The sequence below is a fragment of the Mobula birostris genome, chromosome 7 (genome assembly GCF_030028105.1).
Source record: "Mobula birostris isolate sMobBir1 chromosome 7, sMobBir1.hap1, whole genome shotgun sequence".
NCBI classification, from domain to species: Eukaryota; Metazoa; Chordata; class Chondrichthyes; order Myliobatiformes; family Myliobatidae; genus Mobula; species Mobula birostris.
Genome location: NC_092376.1, coordinates 6577995 through 6591158, shown reverse-complemented (window position 1 = coordinate 6591158; position 13164 = coordinate 6577995). Strand labels below are relative to the sequence as shown.

At 48.5% G+C, this 13164-nt stretch overlaps 1 protein-coding gene across 1 annotated transcript in view; it reads right to left on the bottom strand.

The window, feature by feature from the left end:
- Nucleotides 1-13164, bottom strand: part of LOC140200635 (BTB/POZ domain-containing protein KCTD14-like) — a 32450-nt gene that overhangs the window by 12940 nt on the left and 6346 nt on the right. The window contains exon 2 of the mRNA XM_072264207.1: nt 306-1526. Coding sequence (XP_072120308.1) covers nt 855-1526 — 672 coding nt within the window. The 3' untranslated portion in view covers nt 306-854. The remainder of the gene's footprint in view (nt 1-305; nt 1527-13164) is intronic.

The following is a 13164-nucleotide window of genomic DNA, read 5'->3' as shown; positions in this document are numbered from 1 at the left end:
CACTGCAAAGGGATGAGCTAACTACTATCCTACCATGCCACGTTACATTGATCTTGGAGTAGGTTAAAAGGTCGGCAAGGGACCTGTAGTGTGCTGTAGTGTTCTACGTTCTACGTAAATGACCTAGTTAATACTCCAGCACAGAAAGGAGGTTAATTATTTCAGAAGCAGTAGTAGATGTCACCGAGGAGGTGTGAACCCAGAGGATGGAGAATTTGGGTAACTGGTTACAAAGTGTTCTAAAACAAGCGGAGAGATCAGACTGTAGTGATTTCAACAGGAATACTGAGTAAAAATGGGAAAACCTGGGAGCCCCAATGGCACAGCGGTTAGCATGATGCAATCACAGCTCGGGACGTCAGCATTTGAAGTATAATTCCGGCGTCCTCTGTAAGAAAGCTTTCACATCCTTCTCATGAAGCGTGGGCCTCCTCCAGGTGCTCCAGTTTCCTCTCTCAGTCCAAAGAGGTAGCGATTGGAACTTGTCACTGTAAATTGTCCCGTGATTAGGTTAGGGTTAAATGGTCGAGTTGCTGCACGGCGCAACTTGAAGGGAAGGAAGGGCCTAATCTCTCAATAAAATAAAATAAAGTACTTGTCTCAATAAAATAACATAAAGTACTTGGAGAGAGCAATGCCCAGAGTGGTGGAGAATACAGAGGAGATGGCATCTAGTAGAGTCCTTCCTCAAAATGCTGGCACAGCAGCGATAGACCAGATAATCTACAGTATTGTCCTGAAGCCTGAACGTGGCTCCTACTTGTCCAATCTTCAGTTTCCCCGAGGCCCTGATTCTCAATCGTGCCCCCACCCCCCCATCAAACATTCGCTTAGGAGAAGTTGAGGGCTCTGTCTCACCACCAGGTGAAGGTGAACCTGTAGAGGAACTCACAGGGTCTGGTAAGGAATCCTTTCACTATCTCCAGAGGCTGGTAGGACGTCTGGTAGCCCTTGCTCTCAATGTCCAGTTGGATGCAATGCAGGAGGTCCGAGACGGAAGGTGAAGCCTTCCAGGGTCCGAACTGCACCACTGACTCCTTGCCCGTGTCCAGGGTGTTCACTGAATCCTGGCACTTGGGAACCTCCTCCTCGTTCTTGACCACGCACACAATTACCGTGGAGTGCCTCGCGGCCACGGCCTCGGCCCTGGCCACCCGCACCATCACCTCGATGTTCTCCTGGTAGTTGGGCACCCTGGCCAGGAACTGCCGGCGTCCTACCACCTCACCAAAGAGCTTGGGGGAGTCCTCCAGCAGCTTGACCAGCGGCTCAATGTCATAGTAGACTGCCTCCTGGTAGACCTCCTTGGCCAGGTGGGGCGGCGGGTCTCTGCCCCGGAGGAAGTCCAGCACGTGCTGGAAGTGGGTGCCATCGCGGTCGATGAAGTATCTCCCGTCCACATCCATCTTCGCCTTAGACTGCCCGTTGACCATCTCGGCCAGCTTGGAGCCCGGGAACCGATTTAGGGTACCAAAGGTGGTCCAGTAGATGTGGCCTCCGATGTTCAGGCTCAGCACCGAGGATGCCTAAAGCAACAAGGCCAACAGAGAGTGAGTTACAAGACCATAACATATAGGAGTAAAATTAGGCCATTTGGCCTATAGAGCCTGCTCCGCCATTCCAACATGGCCGATCTATCATTCCTCCCATCTCATTCTCCCTGTAACCTTTGATGCCCCGACTCATCAAGAGAATATCGACCTCCGCTCTAAATATACTCAACGACCTGGCCTCCACAGCCATCTGTGACAATGAATTCCACAATTCACCACCCTCTGGCTAAAAACAAAACTTCCTCATCTCTGTTCTAAATGGACATCCTTCTATTCTGCGGCTGTGCCTTCTGGTCCCAGACTTCCCTGCTATAGGAAACATCTATCTAAGCCTTTCAACATTCAATAGTTTTCAAGGTGATCCCTCCTCATTCTTCAAACTCCAGCAAGTACAGGTCTAGAGCCTTCAAACACTTCTCACACATTAACCCTATTGATTTGAAGATCATTCTTGTGAACCTCGTCTGGACCTTCTCCAAGTGCCAGTGTATCTTTTCTTAGCTATGGGAGCCAAAACTGCTCACTATACTTTAAATGTGACCTAACCAATGCCCTATAAAATCCTCAGTTACTGGAGTGAACAAGGAGGGGCAATACTAGGGAGTGCTGTACCATGGGAGGGGCTGTATTGAGGGTCACACTGTGGGAGGGGTGGTACTGAGGGAGGGTCACACTGTGGGAGGGGCGGTACTGAGGGAGGGTCACACTGTGGGGGGGTGGTACTGAGGGAGGGTCGCACTGTGGGAGGGGGGTAATGAGGGTGGATCACACTGTGGGAGCGGGGTACTGAGGGAGGGTCACACTGTGGGAGGGGTAATGAGGGAGGGTCACACTGTGGGAGGGGTGGTACTGAGGGAGGGTCACACTGTGGGAGGAGTGATACTGAGGAAGGGTCACACTGTGGGAGGGGTGGAGGGAGGGTCACACTGTGGGAGGGGTGATACCGAGGGAGGGTCACACTGTGGGAGGGGCGGTACTGAGGGAGGGTCACACTGTGGGAGGGATGGTAATGAGGGAGAGTCACTCTGTGGGAGAGGTGGTACTGAGGGAGAATCACACTGTGGGAGGGGTGGTACTGAGGGAGGGTCACACTGAAGGAGGGGTGGTACTGAAGGAGTGTCACACTGTGGGAAGGGCAGTACTGAGGGAGGGTCACACTGTGGGAGGGGTGGTACTGAGGGAGGGTCACACTGTGGGAGGGGGGTACTGAGGGAGGGTCACACTGTAGGATGGGTGGTACTGAGGGAGGGTCACACTGTGGGAGGGGTGGTACTGAGGGAGGGTCACACTGTGGGAGGGGTGGTACTGAGAGAGGGTCACACTGTAGGATGGGTGGTACTGAGGGAGGGTCACACTGTGGGAGGGGTGGTACTGAGGGAGGGTCACACTGTAGGATGGGTGGTACTGAGGGAGGGTCACATTGTGGGAGAGGTGGTACTGAGGGAGGGTCACACTGAAGGAGGGGTGGTACTGAGGGAGGGTCACACTGTGGGAAGGGCAGTACTGAGGGAGGAACTCACTGTTAGAGGGGTGGTACTGAGGGAGAGCCACACTGTGGGAGGGGTGGTACTGAGGGAGGATCACACTCTGGGAGGGCTGATACTGTAAGAGTGCAGCACCTCATCAATGACCTGTAATTGAGATCTCAGAAACTAAAAGCAGACAGAGGCCCATCTGATAGACATCCCTGTGTGGGATCAATGCCAGCTCTCCAAAGTCTCAGCAACACCATAACAGACAGTTATAAAATATTGGACTGAGTTCAAGTGATTCACTGGTATTTAGGGCACTGAAGAGAGATTCTGGAAATACTTGATGCACAAGTCATATCGAGAGCAGGGTGCAGCTTGAGAAATTCCTTTGGAAATCACACATAATTGTTGTGCATACAGTGTTATCCTGCCTAGTATTTGTTAACACCTATCAGAAAATGTAGACATGTGATATTTTGGAATGCTGTGATAGTGTGGTTTACTTTTGTGTTGTGGTTACACAAGACTTCATGTCTGTTCAACTAGTTAGGCTGTATCTGGAGTATTACCTACAGTTCTGGTCGCCCCATTATAGGAAAGATATCGAGGCTTTGGAGAGGGCTCAGAAGAGGTTTACCAGGATGCTGGCTGGATTAGAGGGCAAGTGGCACAACACGAGATTGGACTCTGGAGCAGTGGAGGCAAAGGGAGATCTGATAGTATGATCGAAAACCTGAGTATTATGCCTAAGCAATGAAGACTACAATGGGATGAGGGAGGGTTTGGCTGGTGTAGACTGGGAACACAGGCTATATGGTGGGACAGTTGAGGAACTGTGGCAGACTTTCGAAGAGGTTTTTCATGGTGCTCAACAAAAGTATATTCCAGCTAAAAGCAAGGACAGTAAGGGTGGGGAGAGCCAGCCTTGGATAACTAAGGAACTAAAAGAAGGCATTAAACTAAAAGCTTGTGCATACAAAGTTGCCAAGAGTAGAGGGAAACTGGAAGATTGGGAAAACTTTAAAAAGCATCAAAAAACCACTAAGCAATCAATAAAGAAAGGGAAGATAGATTATGAAAATAATATAATATAAAAATGGGTAGTAAAAGTTTTTACAATTATATAAAGCAGTGAAGTGTGGCTAAAGTGAACGTACATCCCTTGGAGGATTGGCTAATGAGGTAATGGCCGAGGCTTTGAATAACTACTTTGCGTCGGTCTTCATGGTGGAGGACACATCTAACATGCCAAAGAAAGATGTTATGGATGCGATGGGAGACGAAGACCTTGATAATATAGCTATCACTAAAGAGGTAGTGCTGAGCAAAATTGTGGGCCTGAAAATAGGTAAGTTCCCTGGTCCTGATGGAATGCAACCCAGGGTACTGAACGAAATGGCAGAAGTTACAGTAGAGGCTTTGATGATAATTCACCAAAATTCTCTGGACTCTGGGCAGGTCCTGGTGGATTGGAAGAAGGTGGATGTCACACCACTGTTTAAAAAAGGGTGTAGGTAAAAGGCAGGTAACTATAGGCCAATTAGTTTAACATCTGTATTTGGGAAAATGCTTGAAGCTATCATTAAAGAAGAAATAGCGAGGCATCTGGAAAGAAATGGATCCATCAAGCAGACGCAGCATAGATTCAGCAAAGACAGGTCCTGTTTGACAAACTGACTGGAGTTCTTTGAGGATATAATGAGCGTAGTGGATAGAGGGGAACAGATGGACATTATTTACTTGTATTTCCAGAAGACATTCGATAAGGTGCCACATAAAAGACTTATCCATAAGATAAGGATACATAGAGCTAAGGGTGGTATATCAGCATGGATAGAGGATTGGTTAACTAATAGAAAGCAGGGAGTTGGGATACATGGGTGTTACTCTGGTTGGCAATCAGTGGTGAGTGATGTTCCGCAGGGGTCGGTGCTGGGCCCACAACTGTTCACGGTATATATTAACGATCTGGAAGAGGGGATTAAGTGTAGTGTATCTAAGTTTGTGGGCACGTGGCCAAGTGGTTAAGGCATTCGACTAGCGATCTGAAGGTCGTGAGTTCGAGCCCCAGCCGAGGCAGCGTGTGTGTCCTTGAGCAAGGCACTTAACCACACATTGCTCTGCAACGACACTGGTGCCAAGCTGTATCGGCCCTTGCCCTTCCCTTGGACAACATCGGTGTCATGGAGAGGGGAGACTTCAGCACGAGCAACTGCCAGTCTTCCATACAACCTTGCTCAGGCCTGCGCCCTGGAGAGTGAAGACTTTCCAGGCACAGATCCATGGTCTCATGAGACTGACGGATGCCTTTATTTATTTATCTAAGTTTGCTGATGGTACTAAATTGAGTGGAAAAGCAAATTGTGCAGAAGATACGGAGAGTTTGCAGAGAGATATAGATAGGTTAAGTGAGTGGGCAAAGTGCTGGCAGATGGAGCACAATGTTGGTAAATGCCAGGTCATACACTTTGGAAGGAAAAATGGAAGAGCAGATTATTAGATTATTATTTAAATGGTAAAAAAATTGCAGAATTTTCCTATGCAGAGGGACTTGGGATTGCTTGTGCATGAATCACAAAAGGTTGGGCTGCAGGTACAGCAGGCTATCAAGAAGGCAAATGGAATGCTGGCCTTCATTGCCAGAGAGATTGAATTCAAGAGCAGGGAGGTTATGCAGCAACTGCACAGAGTATTGGTGAGGCCACACCTGGAGTACTGCGTGCAGTTCCGGTCTCCTTACTTGAGGAAGAATATACTGGCTTCGGAGGCAGTGCAGAGGAGGTTCACCAGGTTGATTCCAGAGATGAGGGGGTTAGACCATGAGGAGAGATTGAGTCACCTGGGACTGTACTTGCTGGAATTCAGAAGGAAGTGAGGAGATCTTAGGGAAACATAAAATTATGAAAGCGATAGATAAGATAGAGGCAGGAAACTTGTTTCCACTGGTAGGTGAGATTAGAACTAGGGGACATAGCCTCAAGATTTGGGGGAGTTAACTTGGGAGAAGATGAAGAGGAACTGCTTTTCCCAGAGGGTGGTGAATCTATGGAATTCTCTGCCCAAGGAAGCAGTGGAGACCAGGTTCGATAGATCTTTGCATAGTAGGAGAATTAAAGGTTATGGGGAAAAGGCAGGTAGGTGGAGATGAGTCCATGGCCAGATCGGCCATGATCTTATTGAATGGTGGAGCAGGCTTGATGGGCCAGATGGCCGACTCCTGCTCCTATTTCTCACGTTCTTATGATAGAGGTTTATGATAGACCCAGTGTGGGAGGTTGGGATTAGAGGCATTGCTTTTGTAACAAGCACACACTTAACGGGCCAAATAGCCTCCTCTGTGTTACCGCATATGGAACATTGAATGGTACAAAACAGCGATAGGCCCTTCGGTCCATCCTCTCTGTATTAAACATGTCAACTAACTCTGTCCGCACATGATCCATTTCCCACTATTCCTGCACGTTCAAGTTCAAAGTTCAACAGGGTCTTTTAAAAGTCTCTTAGATAGGTACATGGAGCTCAGTAAAATAGAGGGCTATGCAGTAGGGAAATTCTAGGCTGTTTCTAGAGTAGGTTACATGGTCAGCACAACAATGTGGGCTGAAGGGCCTGTAATGTGCTATAGATTTCTATGCTCAAAGTAAATTTATTATCGAAATACTTATATGTCACCACATACTACCTTCAGGTTCCTTTTCTTGCAGGCATTCATGGTAGAAGAAATTAATACAATAGAATCAATTAAAAACTACCCACAAAAACTGGTTGCTACAGTAGTGCGAGGGTTAGCATGATGCTTTTACAGCTCGGGGTGTTCTGGAATTTGGAGTTCAATCCCAGCACTGTTCTATAAGGAGTCTCTACGTCCTCCCTGTAGAATATGTGGCTTTCCTCCAGGTGTTCTGGTTTCCTCCCATAAGAGGTACTGGGGAGGTTAGTTAGTCACTGGTCATTGTAAAGTGTCCTGTGATTAGGTTAGGGTTACTCGGGTTTAATCGGGGGTTGCTGGGGTGGAGTGGCTCGGTGGGCCAGAAGGGTCTACCCCGTACTGTATCACTAAGTAAATAAAATAAATAAATATACAAGGACAGACAAATAAAAAATGTGGAAAAAAAGACAAATAGTGCAAATAAATAAACAAGCAAGCCCCTGGCAGACCGTTCCAGGCACTCATCACTCCACGAATAAAAAGCTTTACATCTATTGAACTTCCCCCCTCCCCCACCTTAAAGCTATGGCCTCTATTATTTGTCCTTTCTGTCTTGGGGTAAAGATTCTGATTGTCTACTATGCCCCTCCCAATCTTACAAACTTCTATCAGCTCTCCACTCAGCCTCCGGAAAAAACAACCATAGTTTGTCCAACCTAATTGCTAATACTCTCATATCCAGAAAACTTCCTGGTGTTTTTTTGCTTTGTTAAATGTGTTTTTTATGATCACAAGGTAGTTCTGGACTCCAGGAACTTCAGGTGCTGCAGGACTACCCTGTCAGTGCGTGAGGATGAAGCCTCAAGCCGCGGGCTTGCCTGCTACTGCGCTCCAGGTGCTCAGCTGGGTGTGGCCTCTCCCATCAGTGCTGCCCTCCAGTGTTCGATCGGTGAATGATAGGCTGGATTGCGTGCGTCTGCGCACAGCTGGGAGACTGTACCATCAATTTGCAGGATATGTCACTCAGGGGCTTGGATTTTATATGAGTTTCTTTGCATGATTTTTTTTTGCTCGCTATTTTGAATGTGCTGTGTATGCTTTGCAACTTGGTACCAGAGGAACATGGTTTCATTAGGCTGTATCAATGCATGGTTGAATGATAATTAAACTTGAATTTGATTCGATTTGATGTTGATTTTGGTGAACTTCTCCTGTCTCCTCTCCAAAGCATCAACATCTTCCTGTAGTGAGGCAACCAGGAATGCAAACAGAACTCTGAGTGCAGACTAACCACATTTTTTACATAGGTGTTACATGACTTCCTAATTCTTCTACTCAATATCTTAAGAAATAAAGGCAAATATGCTGCACACTGAACAAAAGTCCCTGCTTTTCACAGTTACAAGAGAAACAGGCCCTTCGACCCACCGCGTTCAGCGAGAATCCTTGCCGACACTAATCCCATTTCCAATTGGTTCACCACCTTCGTTACCTTGACAATTCAAGTGGCTTCCCAAGACTTAAATTTTGTGAGAGCCTCTTTCTCCATCGTCCTCTCAGGCAGTTGTAATATAGGTGCAGCCAGCTAGTGCACAGAAAGATCTCAGAACACTTTTAAATATGGTGAGTGGTTTGGGCCCTTTATCTAAAAACAGGCACTGATTTTGATGATAGTGGATGTGAGGTAACATTGGCCCCAGAAAAGATCTCCCATCGTTCTTGTGCAACAGTATCCTGAGAGAGTTTATACCTGACCTGGAATACAGCACGCCCTTGGTGCTGTTCTGAGCAACTAATATACAGTATATACAGTGCCTATAAAAAGTATTCACCCCCTTGGAAATCTTCATGTTTTATTGTTTTACAACATTGAATCACAGTGTATTTAAGTCGGCTTTTTTGACAGAGGTCAACAGAAAAATAATATTTTGTGTCAACGTGAAAACAGATCTCTATAAAGTTACCTAAATCAATTACCAATATAAAACACAATATAATTGATTGTACAAGTATTTATCCCCTTCAAGTCAGTATTTAGTAGATGAACCTTTGGCAGCAACTACAGCCCTGAGTCTGTGTGGCTCGGCCTCTATCAGCTTTGCCCATTTGGACACTGCAATTTTTCCCCATTCTTCTTTACAAAACCGCTCAAGCTCTGTCAGATTGCACAGGGATCATGAGTGAACAGCCCTTTTCTTCCAGGATTTCCCTGTATTTTGCTGCATTCATTTTACCCTGTACCTTCACAAGCCTTCCAGGGTCTGCTGCAGTGAAGCATCCCCACCGCATGATGCAGCCACCACCATGCTTCACGGTAGGGATGGTGTGTTTTTGATGATGTGTGGTGTTTGACTTATGCCAAACGTAGTGTTTAGTCTTAAGTCCAAAAAGCTCAATTTTGGTTTCATCAGACCATAGAACTTCTTCCAGCTGACTTCAGAGTCTCCCACATGCCTTCTGCTAAAATTTCATGTGAGCTTTTCTCACAACCTCACTCTCCCATAAAACTGTGACTGGTGAAGCACCCCGGTAACAGTTGTTGTGTGTGCAGTCTCTCCCATCTCAGCCACTGAAGCTTGTAACTCCTCCAGAGTTGTCATAGGTCTCTAGGTGGCCTCACTCACTAGTCCCCATCTTGCACAGTCACTCAGTTTTCAAGGACAGCCTGCTCTAGGCAGATTTACAGCTGTGCCATATTCTTTCCAATTCTTGATGATTGAATTGAACGTACTCCAAGGGATAGTGACTTGGAAATTTTCTTGTTTCCATCTCCTGACTTGTGCTTTTCAAAAACCTTTTGCAGAGTTGCTTAGAGAGTTCTTTTGTCTTCATGGTGCAGTTTTTGCCAGGATACCTACTCACCTGCAGTTGAACCTTCCTGATACAGGTGTATTTTTACTACAATCAATTGAAACACCTTGACAGCACACAGGTCTCCAAAAACAGATCTCCATTTAACCAATTATGTGGCTTCTGAAACCAATTAGCTGCATCAGTGATGATTTGGTGTGTCATATTAAAGGGGTAAATACATATGCAACAATTATTTTGTGTTTCATATTTGTAATTAATTTACATCACTTTGTAGAGATCTGTTTTCACTTTGACACAAAAGAGTCTTTTTCTGTTGATTAGTGTCAAAAAAGCCAAATTAAATCGACTGTGATTCAATGTTGTAAAACAATAAAATATGAAAACTTCCAAGGGGGCTGAATACTTTTTATAAGTTCTGTATATAAAAAGGGGGGTGCACGGTAGCGTAGTGGTTCACACAAAGCCTTACAGCGCTAGCAATCACTGATCTGGGTTCAATTCCCATTGCTGTCTGTAAGGAGTTTGTACGTTCTCCTCGTGACCACGTGGGTTTCCTCTGGTGTTCCAGTTTCCACCCACAGTTCAAAGACGTATGGGTTAGGGTTATTGACGTGTGGGCATGCCACATTGGTGCTGGAAGCACGGCTACACTTGTGGAATTCATTGCCTCAGGCGGCTGTGGAGGTCAAGTCAATGGATATATTTAATTCAGAGGTTGATAGATTCTTGATTGGATCAGCCATGATGAAATGGCGGAGTAGGTTCAATGGGCCAAATAGCCTAATTCTGCTCCTATATCTTATGGATACTTGTGTTTGCCCCCAGCACGTCCTTGGACAGTGTTGGTCATTGACGCAAACAACATACGTCACTGAATGCTTTTATGCTTCATGCGCTCGTACTTTGATAATAAATTTACTTCAAACCTTGAAATAAAGCTGATAATAAAATAGGCATCCATTAGTCTTGCGAGACCATGGATCTGCGCCTGGAAGGTCTTCACTCTCCAGGGCGCAGGGCTGGGCAAGGTTGTATGGAAGACCAGCAGTTGCCCATGCTGCAAGTCTCCCCTCTCCACGACACCAATGTTGTCCAAGGGAAGGGCATTAGGACCCATACAGCTTGACACCGGTGTCGTCGCAGAGCAATGTGTGATTAAGTGCCTTGCTCAAGGACACAGCACGTTCTCTCGGCTGGGGCTCGAACTCACGACCTTCAGATCGCTAGTTGAATGCCTTAATCACTTGTCTGATAATTATAATAATAATAATAATAACAACAACAACAATAATACATCTCTCTGAATTTCAGTGCTCAGATCCCAGGAATGAAACTTAAATCCACAAGCTATTGAAGTGAGCATGGTATTTCCACAGATGACGTCATCTCAAGTGAACACACATCTCTTTCCCTTTCTCCCACTCTCCTCTCCTGTCCCCCTCTCTTTTTACACTTTTCCTTTCTCTCTCTCCTCCTCCCACCTCTCTCCCACAGCAACTGTCTTCCCCTCCCCTCCATCCGCTCTCTCTTTCCCATCCCCGTCTTTCCCCACTCTCTTCCACTCCATCTCTTTATCCCCTCTCTCTCTCTTCACCCCCTCATCCTTTCTTCTCATCTCTCTCCCCTCTCTTTCTCCTCCCCCCTCCCCACTTCCCCTGTGCCCGTCTCTCTCTCTCTCTCACCCCTTTAGGTCCCCCACCCCAGCATCTAGTGTCATCACTTGGATAGAAAGTCCAGGGTCCTACCATGAAGTCAGAAGCCCACGCGAGAGGGGAATAAAGACGCCACACCCAACCCCGGCCAAACATGCAGCTGAGGGCAGAGGTTTCATGTGTGGTGTGGTGGGGAGGATTTAACTGGACAGCCTCTTTGTGCAGATGGCTGTGGGTATATGGATCTGCCAGGGGATGTGGATGAGGCAGGTACAATAACAAGTTGCAAGACATTTGGAAGGACATGGATCAGAAAGGTTTAGAGGGATATGGGATAAATGATGGGCAAATGGGAGCAGTGGGATGGGAACTCAGGCCAGCATGGACCAGTTAGGCCGAAGGGCCTGTTGCCCTGCTGAACGATTGAGTGATTGATTCTGACCCCTCTGCCATCACCCGTCCCCGATTTTAGCAAACACTTCGCAGGGGGAGGTTTCAGTCTGGGACGGGTGGAGGAGCAGAGAAGCAGGGGAGAGCAGAAAGAAGGGCAGAGGGAGGGAGGAAGAGAGAAAGGATCAGAGGCAAAATGAGAGGGGGACGGGAAGGGGAGAGAGAGGTGTGGGGGAGAAGGGGAGAGAGAGAGAGATGTGGGGGAGAAGGGAGAGAGAGGTGTGGGGGACAAGGAGGAGAGAGAGATGTGGGGGAGAAGGAGGAGAGGGAGGTGTGGGGGAGAAGGGGGAGAGAGAGGTGTGGGGGAGAAGGGGAGAAGGGGAGAGGGAGGTGTGGGGGAGAGAGGTGTGGGGGAGAAGGGGAGAGGGAGGTGTGGGGGAGAAGGGGGAGGGGGGAGGTGTGGGGGAGAAGGGGGGAGGGAGGTGTGGGGGGAGAAGGGGGAGGGAGGTGTGGGGGAGAAGGAGAGAGAGAGATGTGGGTGAGAAGGGGGAGAAGGGGGAGAGGGAGGTGTGGGGGAGAAGGGGGAGAGGGAGGTGTGGGGGGGGGGAGGGGTTGGGGGGGAGAGGGGGAGGGAGGTGTGGGGGAGAAGGGGAAGGGGGAGGGTGGGGGGAGAAGGGGGAGGGAGGTGTGGGGGAGAAGGGAGAGAGAGGAGATGTGGGGGAGAGGAGGGGGAGGAGAGGTGGTGGGGGAGAAGGGGGGGAGGAGGTGTGGGGGCAAAGGGGGAGAGAGGTGTGTGGGGGAGAAGGGGGAGAGGGAGGTGTGGGGTGAGAAGGGGAGAGAGAGGTGTGGGGAGAAGGGGGAGAGAGGTGTGGGTGGAGAGAGGGGGAGAGGGAGGTTTGGGGGGAGAGAGGGAGAGGGAGGTGTGGGGGAGAGAGAGGTGTGGGGGAGAGAGAGGTGTGGGGGAGAAAGGGGGAGAGGGAGGTGTGGGGGAGAGAGAACGAAGAGGAGGAGGAGGAGGAAGTAGGAAATGGAAACTCGGGCGCTACAAGGGTTAAACATGAACCGTTTTCACTCACATTGTGAGAGGATCACCATACTGGATCTCGGGGTCCCTCTCGAGCCGGTGGAGCTCATTATCTTTCCCCGGGTGTGTGAGCTGCTCTGCCGCTGTCCGAGCGGTGGAATGAGGCTCCGCTGCCCAGGAATTCGTACGTCAGTAGTCAGGTGCAGGAGGGGCGGGGGACAGCCACAACTCCACAGTGACAGGTAGTTCAGGTAGAGAAACGATCTGTACCACCGGCCCCAGCTACCGATTAACTTCATTAGGTCGAACGCGGCAGTACAGTCCACAATATTGTGCCGGACCTTTAACCTAATCTAAGATCAATCTCACCCTTCCCTTCTACACTCAGATATATATTTTATCATCCACTCGCGTATCTCTGTGGAGCGCAGTGGCCGGAGAGCAGCCATCGGCCGTCGGGGACCCCCACCGTCCAGGCCGTCTCTCGTCTCGCTGCGGCCATCGGGGAGCAGACACAGGAACCTCAGGACTCACATCCACCAGGTCCAGGACCAGTCACCGCCCCTCAAAAGTCAGGCTCCCGAATCAGAGGGGAGAGCTTCACTCACCA